Source organism: Schistocerca piceifrons, chromosome 3 (genome assembly GCF_021461385.2).
Source record: "Schistocerca piceifrons isolate TAMUIC-IGC-003096 chromosome 3, iqSchPice1.1, whole genome shotgun sequence".
In the NCBI taxonomy this organism is placed as follows: Eukaryota; Metazoa; Arthropoda; class Insecta; order Orthoptera; family Acrididae; genus Schistocerca; species Schistocerca piceifrons.
In genome coordinates, this window is record NC_060140.1 from 657,063,628 (window position 1) to 657,090,816 (window position 27,189).

Genomic DNA, 27,189 nt, shown 5'->3' on the forward strand with positions numbered 1-27,189 from the left:
AAGTATATTCAATCATGTAATATTATCTTCATTTTTTCTTAATATTTTACTTTTGTACTTTCAGAATGGCACTGAAATTTATCAATGCACAACACATAACATAACTCAAGTTATTATTCACTTAAAATTTGTTATGCTGTATCTTGGAACTTGAATGCATATTTAGTTAGTGAGTTATTTATACAAAAATGTAGATTACTTTAAAAAAAACTAGAGCTGAATGTTTATGAAGATGATGATTTTGTATCATTTTATACTGAAATAAACGTAACTAACTCAAAATCATGCAGTTTACACACTTGCACTTCAAATATGTTGTTCAGTGTTATCATCCTTTGGAAAAAGAACTTACTCTTTACTTCAGTTAATAGTGTATCTATTTGCCTGGATTTTCTGCAACATACATATTATTTCAGTACACATCTATGTATATATCTATCCCAGGTGTAGACATCCCAAATTCTAAACTGCCCATATACCACAAGACTCCAATAATTGTAGTATTAAGGAAATCAACAAACTTGGTAAACTACTGATTGCATGTGTTTGCATTATAAATACATATTGGTGTGAGTAAGTGCATGTAGAAGACTCAAAGTATATTCTTTCTATGTAACTTTGTGCTAGTTGATGTTTAAATTGTTGTTTGGCTGTTTATCTAGATCAGGGGCGGGCAAACATTGCAGCGGCTCATGAGCACACAGCGCTGCACGTGTGCTGCTCACGTGCAATCGTCGACAGGGGCAGTGGCGACAGCCAGCAGGTTGCGGCAGTGTAGTACCAGGCTAAGATGCGGACGTTGAAGCGAAGCGACCACTACATAGTGAACGTCATATTTCAATAACCGGAAAATGCAGAGTGAATCAAGGAAACTGAGAATTGGAGATTTGCTATCTTTTAAAAAGGAATGGGAGAATCATTTTTTTCTCTGTGCAAAAACGTGAAAATTGGAAATGTATAATATGTGACAGTATTCTGGCTGGTCAGTGGAAGTTTAATATTGAACGCCATTATAATAAATTTCAGTATGTTGCCCTTCTTGGTGCAATAAAAGAGGAATTTCTCAAGCGATTTGGGGATATATCTTACTTATCCCAAGGTTTTGAATAGTTCTCGAGACAATCTGCTGTTTTTATAGATGATATTCATCCCAGTTTGCAAATGGAATTAATAGATCTAGAGCGTAATTCTCGTCTGAGAGACAAGTTCCTTTTGGCAAGACGTGTAATAGATTTTTGTCACGACTTTCCACAGCAAGAGTTTCCTCGTCTCCATCGTGAAGCCATGAAGGTAATGTCAATGTTTGGCTCGACATACGTTTGTGAGAGATTTTTTTCTGTTATGAAAGTCTCGGTTAAGAACAAACATCAGTAATGAAAATATACGTAACTGTTTGCGTTTGTCTGTATGTAGAAATTTTGTTGCAGACATTAAACGTATTGTAAACCCCACCTGTGATAATTAAATAAAACGTATCGTAGGTAATGGGTACTGTTTCAGACCACGATTACTTTCAAGCACTCCTACTAATCTTATTCCTTCATTCAATAAAGCAAGCGAGGAAACAAGACGCATTACAAAGGAAGAAGCGGTGAGACGGTATGGCGGGGAGGGGAGAGAAGCGGGTGGCCAGCTTGCCCCTGTGTGCGCGCAGAACACCTGTTAACTGCACACATGCATGTGCACCGCACATGTGCTGAATTCCTGCCCGCCCCTGATCTAGATGGTAGATTCTCCTTCCTGCAACATATAGTTGTGTTCTTACTTAGAGAAATGTACGTTAAAATATAATATTACGATACAGATTACTTGCTTCTCATCAGCTGTTTAATGACTGTTAAATTAGTTTTAACACAAGGTAACACACACCGTAGTTTTACACCTCAGTTTACAGACTAAATGTTCTAGCTCCGTAGAGCAACCATGACAGGCAGACACAGTATTACGTGTTATTCCATAGCTGCATGAGAGACAAAATCTAATTACTTGCTGACAAATACAAAGATGTATGTAAAGTGGATATAATTGATGTTTCTTATCCAAAGAGATATAGTCAGTTAATGTTTCATAAATAAAAGCATTTTTCTATCAATTTTAAATTTTTGCACAATGGAAATCATTAAATACAATTATAATATTGAATTTAAATATTCATGATTTAAACTACAGTGTATCAGTTACTTCGATACTGCACGTAAGAGGTGTGTTGAGCAGGTTCATTACATGGGAAGGTCCCAAGTGGCAAGGGCTGTGAACAGCCATTGAAGTCCAGCACACAGAGTTGTGTAGCATGCTCAGCAACTGCACTGGTCTAGCTGTCTCTTTACCACAGTTCGGTAGTGGCCTTCCATGCCGACAGATGCTCGGTAGTCATCTTGTCTGTGTAGAATGCTGTAAAGTGATTGCATCTAGTTGCTATATTATGTGGCTGCTTCTGCAGGTACCATTGCCTCTGAGAAGGACGGAAACGCCCGTAACAGGACTGGAGTAGGTGGTATAGGGAGGACGTATGGGACATTAGGGATGGACAAGAATATTGTGTAGGTTGGGTGGGCAGTAGATTAACAGTGTGTGAGGGATGGGGGAAGATTTTTGTCATTCTAGGTGATGACAAGAGGAAGTTCAAATCATGGTAGAGAATATGATTCAGTTCTTCCAGTCCTAGTGCAGGTGTTCCTCTGTGGCAACTCAGTAGCTATGTGATGGGTGGTAGCCATTGCGGGCTGTTACTGAAGGTACAAGCATATGAAATAAGCTCACAGATATGCAAGTGGCTAAAAAACTTCTTCAATAATAGAAACTAGTATGTTGTCCTCAATGGCGAGTGTTAATCAGATACAAGAGTGTCATCAGGAGTGCCCCAGGGAAGTGATAGGACTGCTGCTGTTCTCTATATACGTAAATGATTTGGCTGACAGGATGGGCAGCAGTCTGCATTTGTTGGCTGATGATGCCATGGTGTACAGTAAGGTGTTGGAAGTTGAGTGACTGGAGGAAGATAAAAGACGACTTGCACAAAATTTCCAGTTGGTTTGATGAATGGCAGCTAGATCTAAATGTGGAAAAATGTAAGTTAATATGGATGCATAGGAAGATCAAACCTGTAATATTCAGATACAGTATTACCAGTGTCCTGCTTGACATAGTCAAGTCTTTTAAATATCTGGGCATAACATATTAAAACGATAAGAGGTGGAATGAGCATGTGAGAACTGTGGTAAGGAAGGTGAATGGTTGACTTTGGTTTATTGGGAGAATTTTAGGAAAGAATAGTTCACCTATAAGGGAAACAGCTGGTGCGGCCTATTCTTGAATACTGCTCCATACAAAGTCGGAGTGAAGGAAGACATTGGAGCAATTCAGAGGTGGGCTGCTAGATTTGTTACCAGTAGGTTTGAACAAAGCGTAAGTGTTACAGAGAAACTTAGGGAACTCAAATGTGAATCCCTGGAGGGAAAGCAATGTTCTTTTCAAGAAACACTATTGAGAAAGTTAGAGAATTTACGTTTGTAGCTGACTGACAGAACAATTCTATTGCCGCCAACATACATTGCACATCAGGGCCGTGAAGGTAACATACAGAAATAAAGGCTCACACGGAGGCATACAGACAGTCATTTTTGCCTCACTCTATTTGCAAGTGGAATAGGAAAGGAAATGAGGAGTAGTGGTACAGTGGTTTGCTGAGTATCTATGAAGATGTAGACAGGGGAGAGAACGTGTGGGGTACCTGTTACTGAACAAAATGTGGCGGATAATTTGCTTGAAAAATCATCAGCAAATTACTCAGTATATTTGTGGAGACAGATTGCTCGTCACTGCAGATGTGACAGTTGTGGATGACTTGGCTGTTTAGAAGTGGCTTCTTGGTGTGGAACAAGTGGCAGCTGTCAAAAGAAGAGTATTGCTGGTGGTTGGTGGGTTTGCTGTGGATGGAGGTACTGTGATGAGGCCTTTTGTGAAGTGGCAGTTGATACCAAGGAATTCGGCTTGTTGGGCTGAGGAAAACCAGGGGAAGTAAATGGAGGTTGTTTAGTTTCTGGAGGAATGTGAACAGGACATTCTCACTCTTGGTCTAGATCATGATGATAGGAATCTATATATAGGGTGTCTTCACTCTTGGACCAGATCATGAAGACTTCATCAGTGCATCTGAACCAAGTCAGACACTTGCAGTTATGAGCAGCTGGGAAGTATTTCTCTAGATGGCCCATCAATAGGTTAGCATATGATGATATCATGGCAGTACTGCAGATTTGTTAGTAGGTGATGCCCCTTCAAAGGAGTAGTAATTTTGGATAAGGGTATTACTGGTCATGATGACCAGGAAGGAGGTTTAGAGACAGTCTGGCATTGGGAAAGGTAATTTTCAATAGCAGCAGGCTGTGGACATTGAGGATGTTGTAGAGGGAGGTAGCATTGACAGTGATGAGCAGGATGCTGGGTGGTAAAAGGACTGTGGAGTGTCGGTAGAGCAAATGATTAGTGTCTTTTATGTAGGTAGGTAGAAAACGGGCAGTAGGTTGGAGGTCTGGTTCAACAAGGGCAGAGATGCTCTCTCTGGGAGCACATTAGCCAGCCACAGTTAGGCATTCAAGGTGCTTGGGTTTATGTATTTTAGGAAACATGTAGAAGATCACAGTCTATAGGCAGGGAGATACTCATGGGAGCAGCCCTGGGATGGAGCTACAGATTTGAGAGGAGGGAATTGAAATCTCCTGAACTTCCGTCATGGCTCATGGTGGCAGGACTTATTGGTGGATGTATCCGATTGCTGGCAGAGGGGCTCTCAGCCAGGTTATTCCTGGCAACTTTGTTAATAGATGAGATTTTGAGGCTGGGATCACTATTAGGTTGTGGATCGTGGTTCTTTGTGTGAACATGAGGGTAGCTTACATGTTGAGGGATTTTATGATGAAATTGAAGCAATTTTTTAGGTTAGGAAATTCTGGAAAGTCATCAGGGGATGATTAGGAGGGGGGGTTGGGAGACAATGGTTAGATGGAGGAGTAAATTGAGGGAGGTAGGGTTCAGTGTTGGTTTTGGGTTGAGTCTCATTTTTAGGGTTGATAACAAAAAGTGATACCAATGTAGAGACTGGGAGGTCTTTAATAGGCCTAACATGATAGAATTTTGGGAGTGGACAAAAGGTGAGGCCTTTGGAAAGGACTGATAATTCTGCAGTACTGGGCTTTTGGAGGACAGGTTCAAAACTGTGTGGTGGATGTGTTTAGGCATTTGGTTGTGTACCGTTTGGAAGGTTGTGGTAGCTGTAGTAGGTATGCAAGGTGGGGTTTGACAATGGTAATGGCATATGGAGATGGTTTGAAAATAAAACACATAAAAATCATAAATATTCATAAAAGATTAAACAAGTAAGGAGAAAAGAGTTAAAATGAAATAAGATCAATGTAAAAATGGGATGAGATCAAAGTTCACCCCAACCTCAACAAAGATCTCCCGATACTACGTCTAGCAGCCCACCATCCTGTACAGTTAACACCATTGATTGCATAAGCATTGAAAATTTTGTTTCAAAGAAGAGTGAACATGTTAAGTGTTTGGTAGGAATGAACAATATTAAGCAACATGGAAGTTTGGTGATTGTTGTACATAGTTGGAGGCATAGATGACAACAGTTAAGTTTATGCTTGTGCTGTGCACCTGACATCACACACTCTCAAACAGTCAGTGATTGTTCTGAAGTGTTCAGAGCACTCTGCTGAGACAACATAGCCAGTGTGAACATCAAATGTGATTGTAGGGTGTTACTTACTGAATCTTTAGCAAGTAAGCAAAAATATTTTACATAAGCAAGCAAGGCACTTTATTTGCAGGATACGTGCTTTCTCCAATTGCAGAGCCCCTCTATGCGCATTTCACATCGGTTGCTTGGACCAGCAACACTGCAATCTGCATCATATTTTCATCTGTGTGGACCACCATCATTTGTTAACCAGAAGATATTGTAAATACTTACATAAGTAGCTGCATTTTGCTTAAAAGAAAAGATACGCCAGTGACAATGTGTAACATTCTCAGAGAGAACCCTCTACAGGTCATTATGAACCAAAAGAATTATTTTTTTCAAGTAAGCTTCCAGCAAATTACATCCCACCGGATCATTGAGTATATGTTCTGGAGTTAAGTTGAATGTGTGCAGAAAAGAAATAAAAGTGCTAATTTCTTACCAGTGATAGGCACAATGTTTCTCCAAATCACTGATTTTCAGAACCAAATGTTCATTTCTCCTCTTGCACACTCCCATTCCTTGATGGTTGACAGAGTCCTGAGTTACCTTTTTAATTAACTCTTCATCTTGGTCCATTCTATTTTGCCAGACAAAGGAAGCACCAATTCAGAAAACTAACTAATTTCATACTGCATGCTTTTGTTTTTTTCAGCTCCTGAATGTGTGTTGAAACATTTCGGTTGTTTCATTTTGTTGACCATTTTCCATGTAGGTAGACACATTAAATTGTCATCTGGAACTCAAAATGTGCAATGAAGCTCTATGGATAATACAGTATGAGAGTTTTTACTCACAACAGCCTTTCTTTTCAGTGGTCGCATTGTTTAAGAGGGGATGGAATGAGATACCAGAAGTAATAGGATCTTCGTTTATGGCATTGATTGGATTTGGATTAGCAGGTGTTGGCTTATACAATTACTATTCTCATGATGGCAACAATCGTAGGTACAAGGAGTTGTACACAGGTAACAAAAGCTGCTTTTATTTAGTAATAAATATTTGAATTAGTTAACACCAGATTAATTTATGTAGTTTGGCAACCCATCTGTAATTACTAAAATGACATGTAAAAGTAATGCAGAGTTAAGCAGAAAGAGAATTTTGGGCTTCTGGAATAAAGTGACTCCTTCCTATGGTAAGGAAAAAGGATGAACAGTAAAAATCTACGAACAAGTTCTAAAGGCCAAATACTGTCATTCGCAATGCTATATATGGGAGTTATGCTGTATGTTGATCCATCACATACCCCTTGTTCTCTTCATTATGACTGCAGTTACAGGAGGAAAACTCTTTGACTGTCAAAGATTAAAATTTGCTTTCATGTTCTCCTACATCTTGAATTTATTAAAATGAGAGGCCATTGCTGTAACCAGTGCACTTCATTATATTATTGCTGAAATTTCCAATTAGTGTGTGTTTGTAACTTGTGTGATGACCAACATCAGCAGTCTGAACAGCATGATCCTTTTTTTTGCTAGCAATGACTGCTTATCAGAGGCAGCCCTCGACCAGTGCCAAGTTTCCCGACAGAGACTAATGCTTAAAGTGTAAGAAGTGGTTAAGGAAACACACAATTAAACTGCCAAATTCAACATAACACACTGCAATGATTAACCAGCACACATACTGCAGTAGCTGGCAACCTAAGCTTGAGCAACCCACCATGGTTTCAATAGACGCTAATCTCCATTTTGAATCTTACTTCAAGGCATAAATCTACCTCACTTTCTAATATGATAAAATCAAACAATGGAAAACATTGGGTAGTGGAGATGTTGAGCCAGGCTGGCCTCGCAGCCAGAGACAGTGAGCATGTGGGTGCGAGTTGCATTTGTGTGTGTGTGTGTGTGTGTGTGTGTGTGTGTGTGTGTTTGTTTTCATGTCTTCTTCAAAAGAAGGCCTTTTGGTCGAAAGCTTACTTGTTTAGCTGCCTTTTTGTTGTGCCTGTCTGAGACTCAACATCTCAACACTATGGTGATTAGCAATCTATCCTTTTCATAATTTTATAACATGATAAATTCTCCTTCTTTTGGAAAGCAGAACAGCTCAAGAAAACCGTTTAGTACAAGCCAACACTGAAAGTATGCTGCCTGATAACATCATGACAGTAAGGAAACCATTGTAAGATGTAAATCGACTGACACAAGCTGTAAAGTGCTACATCAACCCATCCAATGAAATCTATTGTAACTGAAGATGCTGACTTCCAGCTGTGTGAATGCACCCTATACAGTTTGTGTTTCATAATTAATTTTAAGTTTTAATGCCTCTCAAGTGATGTACATATATTACAATGATTCTGATAAGATTAACCAGAAAAAATATGTCTTTTGCTGTTAAACAAGAATAATGTTACACAAGAATCATACTGCCTTATCTGGCATACAGTCTGGAACCAGGTGACCGCTACGGTCGCAGGTTCGAATCCTGCCTCGGGCATGCATTTGTGTGATGTCCTTAGGTTAGTTAGGTTTAATTAGTTCTAAGTTCTAGGCGACTAATGACCTCAGAAGTTAAGTCGCATAGTGCTCAGAGCCATTTGAACCTTATCTGGCCCCTAATCTGCCAGATGGAAATAGTCACATGGATCTAGTCATCCAGATTTTGGTTTTCTGTAGTTTCACTAAATGTCACAAGGCAATGGTTCCCCTGAAAAGAACAGGGCCGATTTTTCTCCTACCATCCTCAATCTGTTATCTTCTGCTTTGTCTGTAACAACACCATGGGCATGATGCCTGGCCTACTTCATTTTCTCATGCTCATGTCTCGTGAAACGAGCTCAGTATTTAAAGTACCACTGTTCCTTCCCCAGTTCCATGCTGCAATTGTGAAATAGTGCACAATAAGGACGATCGGTGGTAAACTTTAGTTGGAGGCCTGTCTAATTTCACCTTCATGATGTTTTTGAGAGATGTATGTGGGTGGGAAGAAGTACGTTAGTTGATCCTTGTTGAAACACAAATTCTCAAAATTTTAACAGCAAACCGTCAGACTTATGGCAGGAGGTACAGACGCACAAAGTACTTTTGAACACAGTTTTCTAAAAACTTTCTTGAGCAGCTAGTTCGGCAGTCCGCTTGCTTTGAAAATGTTTCAGACTATGTAGCTACAAACACCTTATCAACATCAGTATAGAGATGGGGCTATAACAGCAGATAAGTAGTTGCTAGCATTTCACTTAGACAGGGAATTGACAGCGTTTAGTTCCAATATGATGGACCCACAGAAATTACGGACAAAAGTTTGAACAGATTGTAAATGATGCTGTGGAGAAGTATGTGCCTAGTCAGTGAAATAAGGATAGTAAAGACCACCATGGTTCAATAGTAACATTTGGAAAATGCCAAGGAAGCAAAGACAGTTGCATTCTCAGTTCAAAAGAGAGAGCACAAATAAAGACAGGCAAAGAATAGTAGAAAAAATCTGTGTGTGAAGTGTACAACTGCCACCACTGTCATGCCCTAGTAAAAGATCTGGCCAAGAACCTGAGAAAATTTTGGTCCTGTGTAAAATCACGAAGCAACTCTAAACCTTCCTTCAAATCACTCAACCAGTCAGGTGTGGTAGTGGAAGATAGCAAAATGAAAGCCGAAGTTTTAAATTTTGTGTTTAAGAAATTATTCACACAGGAGAATTGTACAAACATACCATCATTTGACTGTCGCAGTGAGTCCCGTATATGTGACACAGTAACAAACACTCCTGGTGTAGAGAAACAACTAAAAGAGCTAGAAACAAGTAAGTGCCAGATCCAGATGGAATCTCTTTTCAGTTTTACAGTGTGTTCCATACCATTGGCTCCTTACTTAGTTTGCATTTATCATGAATCACTCATTTATTGTGAAGCAGAGTTCTTGAACACATTCTGAGTTTGAATATCATAAATTTCCTTGAGATTGTAAAACTTATGTCCTTGAACGAGTGTGCTTTTAGAAAGCACCACTCATGCAAAACTCAACTTGCCCTTTCCTCCCATGGTACTTCGTGAACCATGGATGAAGGGTAACAGGCAGATTTCTGAAGAGCCTTTGACATGGTGCCACACTGCAGACTGTTAATGAAGGTGCAAGCATATAGAATAGAGTCCCAGATATATGAGTGGCTTGGAAGTAGAACCCAGTATGTTGTCCTCGACAGTGAGTGTTCATCAGAGGAAAGGGAAGTTTAATAGGATTGCTGCTGTTTTCTATGCACATAAAGGATCTTGCAGACAGGGTGAGCAGCAGTTAGTGTCTGTAGGCATGAACAAGGTGATTAAATCCTTTATTTGGATTCAGCATTAGTAATGTCCTGCTTGACTCACCTACATTATTTGAATATCTGAACATAACATTCTAAAGTGATAAATGGAACAAGCATGTGCCAGTTGTGGTAAGGAAGGCAAATGGTAAACTTCAGTTTATTTGGAGAATTTTGGGAAAGTGTGGTTCATCTGTAATGGAGATCACATATAGGAATTTAGTGTGACCTATTCTTGAGAACTGCTAGAGTGTTTGGGGTCCGCACCAGGTCAGATTAAAGGAAGACATCGAAGCAATTCAGAGGTAGGCTGCTAGATTTATTACCTGTAGGTTGGAACAACCTGCAAGTATTACAGAGATGTCTTGGGAACACACATGGGAATCTCTGGAGGGAAAGCGGCTTTCTTTTCGAGGAACACTACTTAAAAAGTTTAGAGAACCCGCATTTGAAATTCTACTGCCACCAACATAATTTCGTGTATGGGACAGTTGTGGAAAGGAAGTGTCTAGAAGTTGCTTAGGGTACAGTCGGCCAAGAATCGTACAATGACTTGCAGAGCATGTATGTTGATGTAGATTAGGTGTATAATGCCTCTCTTGTAGCACTGGACACTGAAATTGGATGAGTTGTACCTTCTCACTTCCCAAATAAGCCCTTGACAAAACACACTGCTCTTCCCTATTTCCTGTGTCAATCCTACCTGAATCAGTTTTATGTGATTGTTCTATGCTTAATAGCTCCATATCTGTACTTTTAAGATATTTAATTTCTGTGGGTGCTTGCATTGACTATTCACTGATAATGTAACAAAACAATTACCTACTTGGTCTTTTCCCATATTTATGCACATCTGTTTACATTGAGGTAAAATACCAATTCGTGTGTCAGAGTTGACCATCTGCAGATGTTCCACATTTACTACAATTTTGTATCCACACAAAAGTGCACCATCTATGAACAGCCTCAACAAACTTTGGATGTTGTGCATCATGTTGCTTATGTAGATTGTAAATGTTATTCAACTCCATTAACCACATAATTGCATGAAGATGGCAATAAGATCAGAGGAGTCATCACAGGAAATGTAAGGAATGTAAAAAAGATGGAATGACTTAGTCACTTTTCAGCCTATCAGTTCGCTAGAGTCTATAGCCAAGAACACAGGCACCCAGTACAATAGTGAGAGTGAAATCCACAGTAGATATTGATTTGGAAGTCTGAGAAGTTATAAATGGTAGTTCATGAAAAACTAGGTAAAGAATAAACTAAGACAAGGAGTGAAGGATAAAGAAAGGTGATAAACTACAACCAGATTCTAGTAAGTAAAGAGAAATGTCATTGGTTACACCTAGTGCTAGAAGTAGTTATCACAATGTGGAAATACCTGTATATTTTGATATATTATGTGATAAATCACATTTAGTTATTTTACCATGATATTATGATCAGTTGATTGCCTACAATTCCATTAATTGTTGTTCATTTAATCAACTACACATAAACTAATGGCTTCAATGATACAGCTTATTCAAGACAACTACAGTGAAACCCTTATTGTATGTTTTCATGTGGTTCAGACTTAAAAAACTCAAAATTGAGGAAAATGCAGAATTGGGGAAAATGTTAAAACCCCCAAAATATGAGCAAAAACACATTGCAATTGGCATGTACTTCGAAGCGCCAAAGAAACTGGTATAGGCATGCGTGTTCAAATACAGAGATATGTAAACAGGCAGAATATGGCACTGTGGCCAGCAAAGCCAACAAGTACCTGGTGCAGTTGTCAGATCAGTTACTGCTGCTACAATGGCAGATTATCAAGATTTAAGTGTGTTTGAACTTGGTGTTATAGTCAGCACACGAGCAATGGGACACAGCATCTCTGAGGTAGTGATGAAATGGGGATTTTCCCCTATGACCATTTCACAAGTGTACCATGAATATCAGGCACATGGTAGATCATCAAATCTCCAACATCACTGCGGTCGGAAAAGGATCCTGCAAGAACAGGACCAACAATGACTGAAGAGACTCTTTCAACATGACAGAAGTGCAACCCTTCTACAAATTGCCACAGATTTTGTTTCTGAGCCATAATTTGTGGCAGTAGTGTATTTGGAAATGGCTCAATGACCTCATTCATCATTAGCAGAAGTGATAGTCTTTCCAATTACATACCCAACAGTATTAATAGTGGCAAAACCCACTTTTTTCTAATAAGTCTGTTGTATGACACAAAATTCTGAAATTTCTTTTTTATCTATTTATTTACGCTTCAAGTTCCGTAGGACCAAATTGAGGAGCAAATCTCCAAGGTCATGGAGCATGTCAGTACATGAAATTACAACATAAAAGTAACAACAGATAAAAATAAATGTTCATGAACCTGAAAAAAAGTCAGTCCAAAAGTTTAAGTAAACGCTATCAGCAATAGAATAAGAATCGGCTTAATTTTCCAAGGAACTCCTCGACAGCATAGGAGTGACCCATGAGGAAACTCTTCAGCTTCGATTTGAAAGCACGTGGATTACTGCTAAGATTTTTGAATTTGAGTGGCAGCTTATTGAAAATGGATGCAGCAGTATACTGCACACCTTTTTGCACAAGAGTTAAGGAAGTCCGATTCAAATGCAGGTTTGATTTCTGCCGCATATTAACTGAGTGAAAGCTGCTTATTCTTGGGAATAAACTAATATTGGTAACAAGAAATGACAATAAGGAATATACATATTGAGAGGCCAATGTTAAAATACCCAGATTCGTGAACAGAGGTTGACAAGAGGTTCGTGAACTCACACCACTTACTGCCCAAACCACCCGTTTCTGAGCCAAAAATGTCCTTGTAGAATGGGAAGCGTTACCACAAAATATAATACCACACAACATAAGTGAATGAAAATAAGCAAAGTAGACTAATTTTTGTGTCGAAGTATCATTCACTTTTGATACCGTTCGAATAGTTAAACTGGCAGTATTAAGTCTTTGAACAAGATCCTGAACATGGGCTTTCCACGACAGCTTACTATCTATCTGAAAACCTAGAAATTTGAACTGTTCAATTTCACTAATCATATGCCCGTTCTGTGAAATTAAAATGTCAGGTTTTGTTGAATTGTGTGTTAGAAACTGTAAAAACTGAGTCTTACTGTGATTTAATGTTAGTTAAAGCCATGAACTGAGTTCATGTGCTGCACTATTTGAAACCGAGTCAATGTTGCACACAACATCCTTTAGTACCAAGCTAGTATCATCAGAAAACGGAAATATTTTAGAGTTAACCGTAATACTAGAGGGCATATCATTTATATAAATAAGGAACAGGAGTGGCCCCAACACTAATCCCTGGGGTACCCCCCACTTGACAGTACCCCACTCAGATCCCACGTCACAGCCGTTATCAACATTGTGAATAATGACCTTTTGCTGCCTGTTGCTAAAGTAAGAGGTGAACCAATTGTGAGCTACTCCCCATATTCCATAATGGTCCAACTTCTGGAACAATATTTTGTGATCAACACAATCAAATGCCTTAGTTCAATAAAAAAATGTGCCAAGCGTTCGAAACTTTTTGCTTAGCCCATCCAGTACCTCACAGAGAAAAGAGAATATAGCATTTTCAGTTGTTAAACGACTTCTAAAGCCAAACTGTACATTTGATAGCAAATCGAATGATATAAAATGGTCAATTATCCTTACATACACAGCCTTTTCAGTAACTTTTGAAAACACTGATGGCATAGAAACAGATCTAAAATTGTGACTTCTGAAATTTTCCCGGCGTATTTCTTCTTCTAATAATTTCCGGGTATGCAGCCGGATCCCGTCGACATTCTGCCACGATATCTCGCGCATGTGAAATGTACTGAGATTCGGCATAAATACCGCGACTGCACCTGGGCTCTTCAGTAGTTGTGTACTCACCTGATGATGGCCGGACGTCTCTGGGCCGAAATATCGTGGCAGAATGTCGACGGGATCCGGCTGCATACCCGGAAATTATTAGAAGATCTAAAATTATCTACATTATCCCTTTCTCCCTTTTTATGAAGCAGCTTTACTACTGAGTACTTTAATCGCTCAGGGAATTGGCCGTTCCTAAAGGAAAAATTACAAATATGGCTCAATACAGGGCTTACATGTGCAGCACAGTACTTTAATATTCTGCTAGACACTCCATCATAACCATGAGAGTCCTTAGTCTTCAGCGATTTAATTATTGACTCAATCTCCCTCTTGTCTGTATCACAGAGGAGTATTTCAGACGTCAATCTCGAAAAGGCATCTGCCAAGAAAGTTATGATTTCCTTTAGAAATTAAATTTTTATTTAATTCACCAGCAATGCTCAGAAAATGATTGTTAAATACTGTACATATATCTGATTTATCAGTAACAGAAATATTTTTACTACAAACTGACTTATCATCGACCTTGTGCTGCTGACCAGACACTTCCTTCATAACTGACCATATGGTTTTAATTATATCCTGTGAATTAGCTATTCTATTTGCATACCACATACTCTTTGCTTTCCTAATAACATTTTAAGCACCTTACAATTTTGTTTGTAATGGGCTACTGTAGCTTGATTGTGACTACTTCTAACATTTTGATATAATTCCCGCTTTGTTTTACATGATATCCTTCTCACTAGTCAGCCACCCAGGCTGTCCATTACTGCTAGTACCCCATTTAGAATGTTCTAATGGAAAGCAACTCTCAAAGAGCATGAGAAATGTGTTACGGAAAGCATTGTATTTATCATCTATATTATCAGCACTATAAACATCCTGCCACTCTTGTTCCTTGACAAGTTTTAAAAAACTCTCTATTGCTGTTGGATTAACTTTCCTACATAGTTTATAATTAAATATGACATTGGTTTGAGTACAAAAGCCTTTTAGCGTTAAAATTTCTGCATCATGGTCTGAAAGGCCATTCACGCTTTCACTAACAGAATGCCCATCCAGTAATGAAGAATGAATAAAAATATTGTCTATGACTGTGCTACTGTTCCCCTTCACCCTAGTTTGAAAAAAACACAATTTGCATCAGATCATGTGAATTTAGGAGATCTACCAACATCCTTTTTCTTGCACAATCATATACAAAATTAATATTGAAGTCACCACATATAACTACTTCCTGGTACTTCCTACAAAGTGAATCAAGAACCCTCTCTGGCTTGAGCAAAAATGCTCTGAAGTCGGAGTTAGGGGACCTATAAACAACAACAATTAGAAGTTTAGTATCACTAAATTCAACTAACGCTGCACAGATTTCAAATATCTGTTCAGTGCAGTGTCGTGATAAGTCTATTGACTCAAATGGAATACTGTTTTCTATGTGCAGAGCCACTCCCCCACCCTGCAAGGAACTCCTTGAGAAACAGCTAGCTAATCTGTAGCCTGGTAAAGGAAGCCTCTGAATTGTTTGTTTATCGATTTGCGATTTGGTTGTGTCATTTGACTTTGAGTGTCAATAAAATTTCTACCTGGGAGGAGAAGAATGAGATTCTCACACTGACTTTGATTTATAGCTTCTGTGGCTGTTTATACTTTATAATCCTGTGCTTAAGGAATTTCTAATGTTTTGTAGGCTAAGGTCTGTAAACTTAGTACATAGTGAGCTAAACTAAGTGGTGAGCTCATTTTACATGTGTTATAGCTCATTTTACATGTGTTATTTGGTGTGGTAGCTGGGCTGGCTGTTGGGTGACGTAATAAGTTGCCTGGCAATAAGAGCTCACTACCCAGAAATGACAGACATTGCCTTGATTCTGACCAAGCATATTCTTCAAGACTCAGTATTTCAGTTGAAAAGGTTGATGGATATTCTTGCTGAATACAGTATATCAGATATACATACAAAAACACAAGACTTAATTTAAGTGGCACATGAAAAAGTGACTGCTTGGCCCCTTCATCACATATTGACTCGGTCCAGAACACTTCACGTCAACTGTCACATTTTTCCATTGCTGCCGCAACCTAGCAATAGTTGTATCAAAATTGCACGGTGTAGCTAAACGTTGTGAGTTGTGTTGGCAGTGCCTATTGTGGATTATGTCAGTATTTCCTCTTTCACATCTCCCCTCTCCACAACAGTCTAAAACATCCTCTTAACTCCACCACCTCTCATAACTTTTTTACTCACTTCAAATGGTACAAAGTCAAGTGAGGTACTGAGTAAGAATGTAGAATTGAGGCAAGCCTTACCAGAAAGAAATGTAAAATCGAGGAACTTTTAGCATTGATGTTATGGGTTTTTCCCTTTTTGAAAGCAGTTGATTTATCCACTACTGGCTTGCTAGGCCTATCGCAGCTTTCGATGATCTAACTTGGAATGAAGTGGAAGAAGCCATAAAGAGGATGAAAGGGGGCAAGGCACCAGGTTGGGACGAAGTAACAGTGGATATGATACGAGCAGCAGGAGAAGTAGGAACCCAGTGGCTATACAGAGTGCTGAGGGTGGTGTGGAAGGAGAACAGAATTCCTGAGGATTGGAAGAAAGGAATTATAGTCCCGATCTTCAAGAAAGGGGATAAAAGGAGATGTGAGAACTACAGAGGAATCACCCTGCTATGCCACTGTGGAAAAATCTATGAAAAGATGCTGGAGAAGAGAATAAGAAGCAGTATTGAAAGTAGACTGCAAGAGGAGCAGTACGGTTTCAGACCGGGAAGATCAACAACGGACCTCATATTTGCGGTAAGGCAACTGCAGGAAAGGCACTATGAGTACGGGAAGGACTTAATCATGGCCTTTTTGGATATTGAGAAGGCGTATGACAGTATCTGTAGGGACAAGCTCTGGGATGTGCTGAACGCAAAAGGGATAGATGAAGAGATTACACGAAAAGTCAGAAAAATGTATGAGGGAAGTGAGAGTTGTGTGAAAGTGGGGAGGGAACGTACTGCATGGTTCAAGCTGGAAAATGGGCTGCGACAGGGAAGTGCACTTTCGCCTTTATTGTTTATTATTGTTATGGATGAAATCCTACAGCAAGTATCAGATGCAATTGGAGATCATAAAATGAAAGCAGTGCTTTTTGCCGATGACCTGATGTTATGGGGAAATTGCGTGAAGGAGGTGCAAGAGCAGTTAGATGCATGGGAGGCAACGGCAGCACAATATGGAATGCATTTCTCTGCAAAGAAAAGTGAAATAATCGTCACAACAAGGAAGAAGAATAGGCCAAATGTGGATATAACTTGTGGAGGGGAAAAACTACAAGTGGTAGAGAACTTCAAGTACCTGGGAAGCGTGATTGAAAGTAAGGGGGGAAACGCAATGGAAATAAATGAAAGATGCAGAAAAGCAGGGCAGTTCTACAAATGCATTAGGGGGCTTATTTGGAGCAAGGAGGTGCCACAGAAATCCAAGGGAATTATATACCGAACCTACTTTGTCCCCATATTGACATACGGAAGTGAGACATGGGTAATGCACAAAAGCGACAAAAGTAGAATACAGGCTAGTGAAATGAAGTTCCAGAGGAGCAGGTTGGGTGTAACAAGACGAGACAGATTGCGAAATTTGTATGTGAGGGAAAGACTAAAGGAGGAACCAGTACAGGACAGGATAGAAAAATCAAGACTGCAGTGATATGGACACATGAAGAGAATGGATGAGGGAAGAATTCCAAAGAGGATGTTTGATCTGCAACTGGAGGGGAAGAGGCCCAGAGGAAGACCAAGAGATAGATGGGTGAAGGGAGTGAAGGAATGTGTGATGAGAAGAGGAGAGAACTGGACGAAGGTGGAAGAGGGGGAATGGTGGAAAGACAGAACACGGTGGAGAGGCTTGTGTTCCCGACAGACCCAGCCAGTGGCTGGAAACTGTCCAAGATGATGATGATGATGTTATGGGTTTTTCACAGGGGCTGTGAGTTTATTGTGTAGTATCATGAGAAGTATAAAATCAAAGAGCGTAAAATCAAAGTTCCACTCTTATCACTAACTTCGTATGTACAGCCATGTTATATTTAAAATTTTTAGTGAAGTACATTGTATTACACAATTCATGTAATGCCCTTAAATCTTCTGGTGTGGTTGTCTTTCCTTATTGACAAAAGCCTTTATCACATTATTTCTGGACTTTGTAACATACCCATAGTGCCCATGATAAAGTTTCCACTCTGCTACGGAGTGTGTGTGTTCATACAAAACTTACTGTCAGATTGAATCTGTGTGCCAAACCAAGACTCAAACTTAGGACCTTTGCCTTTTGCAGGCAAGTGGTCAGCCAACTGGTTGAGCACTTTCTCACAACAGACAAATGTACGGAGTTTCATACCTACAGGGACTGATCACTCCACATCTGAATTTCATACTTGTCACAGAGAAGTCTGTGAAAAGGGGCAGAATATATTGGCAATCTTCAGTTCCATTACCGTAATCACAGGAACAAGATGAAGAGTTTATGCCAAGTCACAAAGATTGCATTGGCAGCAATAAAAAGTTGTTCAGTATCATAAAGTATCAGGCTAATCTGCTGATTAGTTTTGTTTGTGTGGGTTTTTTAAGTAGTCATGTTGCATTATTTCATTCAGACAAACAAATTGGTATTCTACCTATGATAAAATTCTTTGTTTTGAATGATTTATCATCAGTAAAAATTTGTCCAAAACTGAAAAAGTCTCTTCCTCCATTTCAAACAGTTGAAGATAGGTAGCTGAGTTCAAAGATAGCTCTTACTCCCTTAAAGTTGATCCTTTTGAAGAACTACACCCACATATGAAAACATAAAAAAATACAGAGCATGTCATTTATACAGTTAATTTCTCATCAGTGTTTGGATGTTTGTAGAAAGATTCCATATTATTATACACTCCTGGAAATTGAAATAAGAACACCGTGAATTCATTGTCCCAGGAAGGGGAAACTTTATTGACACATTCCTGGGGTCAGATACATCACATGATCACACTGACAAAACCACAGGCACATAGACACAGGCAACAGAGCATGCACAATGTCGGCACTAGTACAGTGTATATCCACCTTTCACAGCAATGCAGGCTGCTATTCTCCCATGGAGACGATCGTAGAGATGCTGGATGTAGTCCTGTGGAACGGCTTGCCATGCCATTTCCACCTGGCGCCTCAGTTGGACCAGCGTTCGTGCTGGACGTGCAGACCGCGTGAGACGACGCTTCATCCAGTCCCAAACATGCTCAATGGGGGACAGATCCGGAGATCTTGCTGGCCAGGGTAGTTGACTTACACCTTCTAGAGCACGTTGGGTGGCACGGGATACATGCGGACGTGCATTGTCCTGTTGGAACAGCAAGTTCCCTTGCCGGTCTAGAAATGGTAGAACGATGGGTTCGATGACGGTTTGGATGTACCGTGCACTATTCAGTGTCCCCTCGACGATCACCAGTGGTGTACGGCCAGTGTAGGAGATCGTTCCCCACACCATGATGCCGGGTGTTGGCCCTGTGTGCCTCGGTCGTATGCAGTCCTGATTGTGGCGCTCACCTGCACGGCGCCAAACACGCATACGACCATCATTGGCACCAAGGCAGAAGCGACTCTCATCGCTGAAGACGACACGTCTCCATTCGTCCCTCCATTCACGCCTGTCGCGACACCACTGGAGGCGGGCTGCACGATGTTGGGGCGTGAGCGGAAGACGGCCTAACGGTGTGCGGGACCGTAGCCCAGCTTCATGGAGACGGTTGCGAATGGTCCTCGCCGATACCCCAGGAGCAACAGTGTCCCTAATTTGCTGGGAAGTGGCGGTGCGGTCCCGTACGGCACTGCGTAGGATCCTACGGTCTTGGCGTGCATCCGTGCGTCGCTGCGGTCCGGTCCCAGGTCGACGGGCACGTGCACCTTCTGCCGACCACTGGCGACAACATCGATGTACTGTGGAGACCTCACGCCCCACGTGTTGAGCAATTCGGCGGTACGTCCACCCAGCCTCCCGCATGCCCACTATACGCCCTCGCTCAAAGTCCGTCAACTGCACATACGGTTCACGTCCACGCTGTCGCGGCATGCTACCAGTGTTAAAGACTGCGATGGAGCTCCGTATGCCACGGCAAACTGGCTGACACTGACGGCGGCGGTGCACAAATGCTGCGCAGCTAGCGCCATTCGACGGCCAACACCGCGGTTCCTGGTGTGTCCGCTGTGCCGTGCGTGTGATCATTGCTTGTACAGCCCTCTCGCAGTGTCTGGAGCAAGTATGGTGGGTCTGACACACCGGTGTCAATGTGTTCTTTTTTCCATTTCCAGGAGTGTATGTGCTGCATTTTTACTGTGGGTAAAGTTATGATCTTCACTCAGGAAATGAAGCAGCAGTCCAACTAGTGACTCAGTTGCTAAAAAAGTTTTTACTGAATTATAAATGGGACAGATAATTTTGCAATTGGTAAAACCATGCAGTCTACTTGATTAAGAAGATGAAAAGCTATTGGAGAAGAGATGTGGATAGAAAAAGAAGGAAAAAATCCTTATTTTGTAGTACAAAGTGCTTGCCCACAAAGATGCTTTTGCAATAAGAAAAATTTTAAAAATTCTAGTATGATTTCTGGATACATGTAAAGAAAGTTATGGCTAGAAAATCTTGTGTGTGCAGTGAAGAGATCTGGCTGGCCTGGCAGTTATTGTCAAGTCTTTCAGAACCACCAAATCTATTCACTACAAAAATGTTAGACATGGAGCAGCTAACCTAGTATCCTTGTAGTTTGAAAATCTATTTAACTATGTTATTGTTTGTAGAAACTGTTACTGTTACTGAGTAGCAGAACTTCTGAAATTTTAGCAGTTTCCGATGTCATTTAATAATATAATTAACCTGTTAGTGCTTCAAGGAACATTTATTGTTGCTGAGGTAGCAGAAACCAATTGTATTTATTTTAGTCAGAGAAAAAATTAACATTTTTTATCTTTGTGTTAACATCTGCAGAAAACTGCTTTCCTGCCCTGTTTATGCCGCGGAACTCTGTATTAAGGCAGACATAAATTGTTGAAATTACCTGACTTCTGAGCTCTGTAACGTTGTCAGAAAGTACTAAAGGAAATGTTAAGATGTAGTATTGCTTTTAATTTTGAATTTCTGTATGAGGGTTAGTAATGAAGTTTGTTTTTATATTAAAAAAGTAGCCGTGTTATTTGTTTCTAGACAAGAAAGAAAAAGTGTGTATTAACAGTTCAATTTTCAAAAAGTTCTCAGTATTTTCCACACCACTGGTAAGGAAATAGTTCGTTCATGTGTTGTTTACCATTATTGATTTTTTAGTGTAAATTAGGTTTTTAGTGCAGATCTAATGCACTACACACATGGTTGCTATGTTCTGACAACTACAGAGTTGGCATTTGAGATAGTAATACATAATAATCTTATTGGGGAAGCAATTTATTTCTGCTCTGTCTTCACACCATACTACAATGTACCAGAAGGCTGTATCTTTAAAATTACTAATGGTTGCCTCAATGTGCTTCCTCCACATGGCTATTTAGTATCTAATCAAATATCTAATAACTTCAAAATTCAAGCATTGTTTGATTCTGGACCTTCATGTGACTGTTTGTTGTAATATTTTGGCTGTGGTGTGTGCTCATGACATAGCTATTTGTAAGAATTGTCTATGGTAGTAAATTTGTGGAAATTTGAGAGTTTGAAGTCTGACATTCACTTTCTACTTTTCAGTATACAGATCCGATGACCCAAGAGCAGCCAGAATCCGGAAGGACTAGTTCATATACTGAGGCACTTCAGATTCAGTGTAGATAAAGTTTCTAATGATTAAATCGGATATACAAATTTTTTGTTACTCAATGTGTTTTCTTTTGTAAATGATTTCCTCTCTGTGGAACAACTTAGCTCCAAATAACATTTAACAACAGATAACTGTAATGACATTAACACTGTTATAGCACAAAAAGCAACAACCTTTTCTGTAAACAGTAATATTTAGGCTACAGTTTTGCAGCAGTTTATTGGAGACTTCCCCACGAATGTTGTTTATTGAAGAAAATATTATTCCACTGCTAATAAAACCATGTAAAAAAATAGATGTAGTTCTGGAATTTACCTACCATTAAAAATTTAAGTTAAGAATTATAGCATTCCACACATATTTTACTATTTAAAATTATATCACAACTTTGGTAAACGAAGTAACAGCAAAGGAAAGCAACAATTTTCCATTCCAGCATTTGAATTTGTAACACCTCCGTTTTTATCCCGACCTGATCCGATCAAATAGCAGCCCAATATTTATTATTAACATGACCGTGAACCTAATGGGGCTGGTAATCGGAATTGACTGCTACGGAAGTTGTTACTTTCCAGTTCGTCCTGTTCAATACTATAATACTGAATGTATGGTAATAAGGAACACCAACACAGTTTTACTAATTACGAACTTATATTGTTCTCAAAACACAAAAAGGAGACAGCCACTGCCTTCGTCATACATATTTAATTACGGCTAATCTCAGCACAGGCTTTCTTCATTTGCCATCATCGTCACACGGTAATCCATCACTGCATCCAACACTGCAATCCATGGTTAGGCTAGCGCGGTAGACGCGAAACTAAATATCGGCACTAGTAACGTCACTGATCACTTTTATAAAGATACTTCATCACTTTCCCGGTATTTGTTTATTATTTAGGGGTCTAACCATGGCAATGGTGACACCCTTCTCGGTTTAAAAACCTGTATTCCAATAAAGGCCTACACACACACACACACACACACACACACACACACACACACACACACACACCATTCCTGCTGACCACTCTGGCGCATCTTGACACTCGCTCTCGCAACATGTCACAATCGATTGTTCGCCCTATCGACCTGTGCCGAGTGCAAAGTTATAGTAAGGGCCTACGGACCCCTTACAGTTGAAAATGTTCTTCTGAGAAGCAGTTAGATTTGGTTGGATATTGGTGTATGTTATTTGATGGTAAGATTGTCTTTGAAATCTTTAAACTTGTCTGTTTAGCATGAAGACTGAAGATTTGTTTTGACTGATGTTGCCATTATTTCAATGTCAAAATTTGTGTCCTGGAATGTTTTCAACAGAAGGAAAGGGAGCTGTACAGTAGGTCTCTTGAAGAATGGTTTTTTAATTTGTAACTGTAAAGCAAAAGTGACTTGCACACAAAGCTGTGTAACTTCATAAAGGCATACAGGGTTTGGGACCATTGGGTAGCAAGCATATCGTTCACATAAATTACACTTCAGAACTACTACAAATCTCCCAGATTATTGGTGTGCTAAATTGTTGTTTGTTTTATGAGATATATTTCTGGTCTTTGTAAGAGTTAAATCTTCAAGTTAGAAATCAAGTACACAATATACTGTTTCATTTTAGTATATATGAAACATGAACTGAGTTCGACGTGCAGTTGCATATAAATCTGAGCAACATAAAATTCCCTGTTGTTGTTGTTGTTGTTGTTGTTGTGGTGGTCTTCAGTCCTGAGACTGGTTTGATGCAGCTCTCCATGCTACTCTATCCTGTGCAAGCTTCATCATCTCCCAGTACCTACTGCAACCTACATCACTCTGAATCTGCTTAGTGTATTCATCTCTCGGTCTCCCTCTACAATTTTTGCCTTCCACACTACCCTCCAAATTGGTGATCCCTTGATGCCTCAGAACATGTCCTACCAACCGATCCCTTCTTCTAGTCAAGTTGTCCCACAGACTCCTCTTCTCCCCAGAACTATTCAATACCTGCTCATTAGTTATGTGATCTACCCATCTAATCTTCAGCATTCTTTTGTAGCACCACATCTCGAAAGCTTCTATTCTCTTCTTGTCCAAACTATTTATCGTCCATGTTTCACTTCCATACATGGCTACACTACATCCAAATACTTTCAGAAATGACTTCCTGACACTAAAATCTATACCCGATGTTAACAAATTTATCTTCTTTAGAAACGCTTTCCTTGCCATTGCCGGTCTACATTTTATATCCTCTCTACTTTGACCATCATCAGTTATTTTGCTCCCCAAGTAGCAAAACTCCTTTACTGGTTTAAGTGTCTCATTTCCTAATCTAATTCCCTCAGCATCATCCGACTTAATTCGACTACATTCCGTTATTCTCGTTTTGCTTTTGTTGATATTCATGTTCATCTTATATCCTCCTTTCAAGACAGTATCCATTCCGTTCAACTGCTCTTCCAAGTCCTTTGCTGTCTGACAGAATTACAATGTCATCGGCGAACCTCAAAGTTTTTATTTCTTCTCCATGGATTTTAATACCTACTCCGAATTTTTCTTTTGTTTAATTCACTGCTTGCTCAATACACAGATTGAATAACATAGGGGATAGGCTACAACCCTGTCTCACTCCCTTCCCAACTACTACTTCCCTTTCATGCCCCTCGACCCTTATAACTACCATCTGGTTTCTATACAAATCGTAAGTAGCCTTTCGCTCCCTGTATTTTACCCCTGCCACCTTCAGAATTTGAAACAGAGTATTCCACTCAACATTGTTAAAAGCTTTCTCTACGTCTACAAATGCTAGAAACATAGGTTTGCCTTTCCTCAATCCAGCTTCTAAGATAAGTCGTAGGGTCAGTATTGCCTCACGTGTTTCAATATTTCTACGGAATCCAAACTGATCTTCCCCGAGGTCGGCTTCTACTAGTTTTTCCATTCGTCTGTAAAGAATTCACATTAGTATTTTGCAGCTGTGACTTATTAAACTGATAGTTTGGTAATTTTCACATCTGTCAACACCTGATTTCTTTGGAATTGGAATTATTATATTCTTCTTGATGTCTGAGGGTATTTCGCCTGGCCCATACATCTTGCTCACCAGATGGTAGAGTTTTGTCAGGGCTTGCTCTCCCAAGGCTGTCAGCAGTTCTAATGTAATGTTGTCTACTCCCGGGGCCTTGTTTCGACTCAGATCTTTCAGTGCTCTGTCAAACTCTTCACGCAGTATCTTATCTCCCATTTCATCTTCATCTACATCCTCTTCCATTTCCATAACATTGTCCTCAAGTACATCGCCCTTGTATAGACCCTATTACTATATCTCAGAATGTTTAATTCTTCAACTAGTGGTAAGATTTCAGATTGTTTCTACATAAAACAATGGACACTGGTCAGGTTCTGCAATTGGCATACCTTTTCTGTACTTTGAAAATACTATTATAAAAGTAAGACCACCCTCCATTAATTAATTAATTATTTATTTATGTAGTGGATATTTTACAGTGATGGTGCTGTGGGAAAGCAGTGCAGTGTTATGGGGAATTTCCGTCTAGCTTACCACATAGTATTGCCAGTGAAAGGAGTACGATGGGTCTTTACAGTTTCTCGCCATACCCCAATAAAAGTTGCGAGTGACTGACAGTAGCTGGAAGATTTAATTTTTTCATATAATTGAAGGGGAAATATTTTCTTAAATTAGCAGATCTGCATATTGGTGTACATTGTTGTAATGCAAACCTCTTTTGCCACAGAAGTTTGGAAGATGTGTGTTTCACTTTGCAGTTGCAGCATTGCTCTAATACTATTAAATTAGAGGTTATCATATGCTACAGACACATTACTTCACTGGAGGTTCTCAGCATGTATTAAGAATATTTCTTGATTGCTCAGATATTAAAAGCAACTTGCATTTGTGTTCATTGGAGGTCAGATCCATATAATCTTGTTGACTGGGAGGGGGAGCTGTGTTCTGAATTATCTGGAAGGTAATTTGCCTAGGATTGTGGTCATTGTCAGTTGTTGGCAGATAGATATCACAACATGTCTGTGTTTAGAAACAGTTCCAGTTCTATGGCTTTAGCTGTTAAAAAGATGATGTATTCATATGAATGACAAGTTTCCTTCCCAAGAACAACATGACATCATCTTGTTCCTTATTGATGCCAACAATCAAACTGTAGTCTAATGGATGCAGTAGTGGTCACCATAAAAAAGTATTAGTTACTGGTTTTCTGTAACTAAATGAAAAACTGAATATACCATCGTAATCATAGTAAGTAAATAAGGACACCTTGGGATGGAATTGCTTTAATCCAGGTCACATCAGTACCAAAAGCTCTTGGCCTATTAATACTGCAAGTCAGACTGGGATTTGATACTGGAAACAGCCCCTTGGGGTTATGGCTGAGTCATTTTTTAAAAGAACACATCACTATTTGACTATTTAATGTTTATTTCGGTACAACACAGGTTTCTGGGAGGGAGAGGGGAGACGGCTGTGTGCGGAAGGATAGTAATCCATTGGGTTAGGTTGGTATAGTAGTGCTGGCAGGGGATGAGAGAATGGGGGAGAGACCAGAAGACACAGGGGGGGTGGGTCCAAAGTGGATAGAAAACTGCAGTCACAGTGCAGTATTTATAAAATATAATAAAAGTAGGAAAATATATAGTAATCACAATACGCTAATAGAAATGTAAAAATGGATTACACTACTGTAAAACAGTGTAGTTGCACCTTAGTAGGAAAATGCACCCAATGAAAGCCACTTCGGTGTTACATAGCATAAGTAGATTAGTGTATGTGTACAACTTGTCTTAAACACAGTAGATAAAGGTCTTATTTATTACAGGAATGTTACCTAAGCACAGGGAGATGGTAGAAATTCCAGCATATTCAGTTAACCTTGACATGACTTCGAGGCTATTAATATAAAACTTGTTGCATGTTTTGGTTGTGGACGTAAGAATAATAGTGAGCTGGAGAGGTAGGAAGCATAGTACTAGAAGTAGTTATTTGGGGGGGGGGGGGGGTAGGGGGTTGAAAAAAAGAATAGGTGCGGAGTAGGAAAGGCAGGGAGCAAAGGGGGTGCTGGTAGAGGGGGGGGGGGGGGGGGATAAATGGGACTAGAGAATAAGGGACTGCAACTGCACCACAACAGTGCAGCATCCAAGCATACATAAGTAACACAGTACATGAAAAAAAGTATGTAACAGCTGGGATATGCCCACAAAAATTTAACAATATCTTATAAATTCCATAGTCTGGAATAATTAGTAGGTAGTATATAAGTAGGTGTATATCTGTTGTTGTTGTTGTTTTGGTGGTGGTCTTCAGTCCAGAGACTGTTTTGATGCAGCTCTCCGTGTTACTCTATCCTGTGCAAGCTTATTCATCTCCCAGTACCTACTGCAACCTACATCATTCTGAATCTGTTTAGTGTATTAATCTCTTGGTCTCCCTCTACAATTTTCACCCTCCACACTGCCC

General features: G+C 39.8%; 1 protein-coding gene across 2 annotated transcripts in view; it reads left to right on the forward strand.

Moving 5' to 3' along the window:
• The window catches only part of LOC124789662, a 38,551-nt gene extending 16,772 nt beyond the window's left edge, over positions 1-21,779 (forward strand). For both annotated transcript variants that reach the window (XM_047257097.1, XM_047257096.1), the window contains exons 2-3: positions 6,565-6,717; positions 21,656-21,779. In XM_047257097.1, the coding sequence (XP_047113053.1) occupies positions 6,565-6,717; positions 21,656-21,702 (200 nt within the window). In that variant the 3' untranslated portion in view covers positions 21,703-21,779. The remainder of the gene's footprint in view (positions 1-6,564; positions 6,718-21,655) is intronic.
• The last annotated feature ends 5,410 nt before the right edge of the window (positions 21,780-27,189 follow it).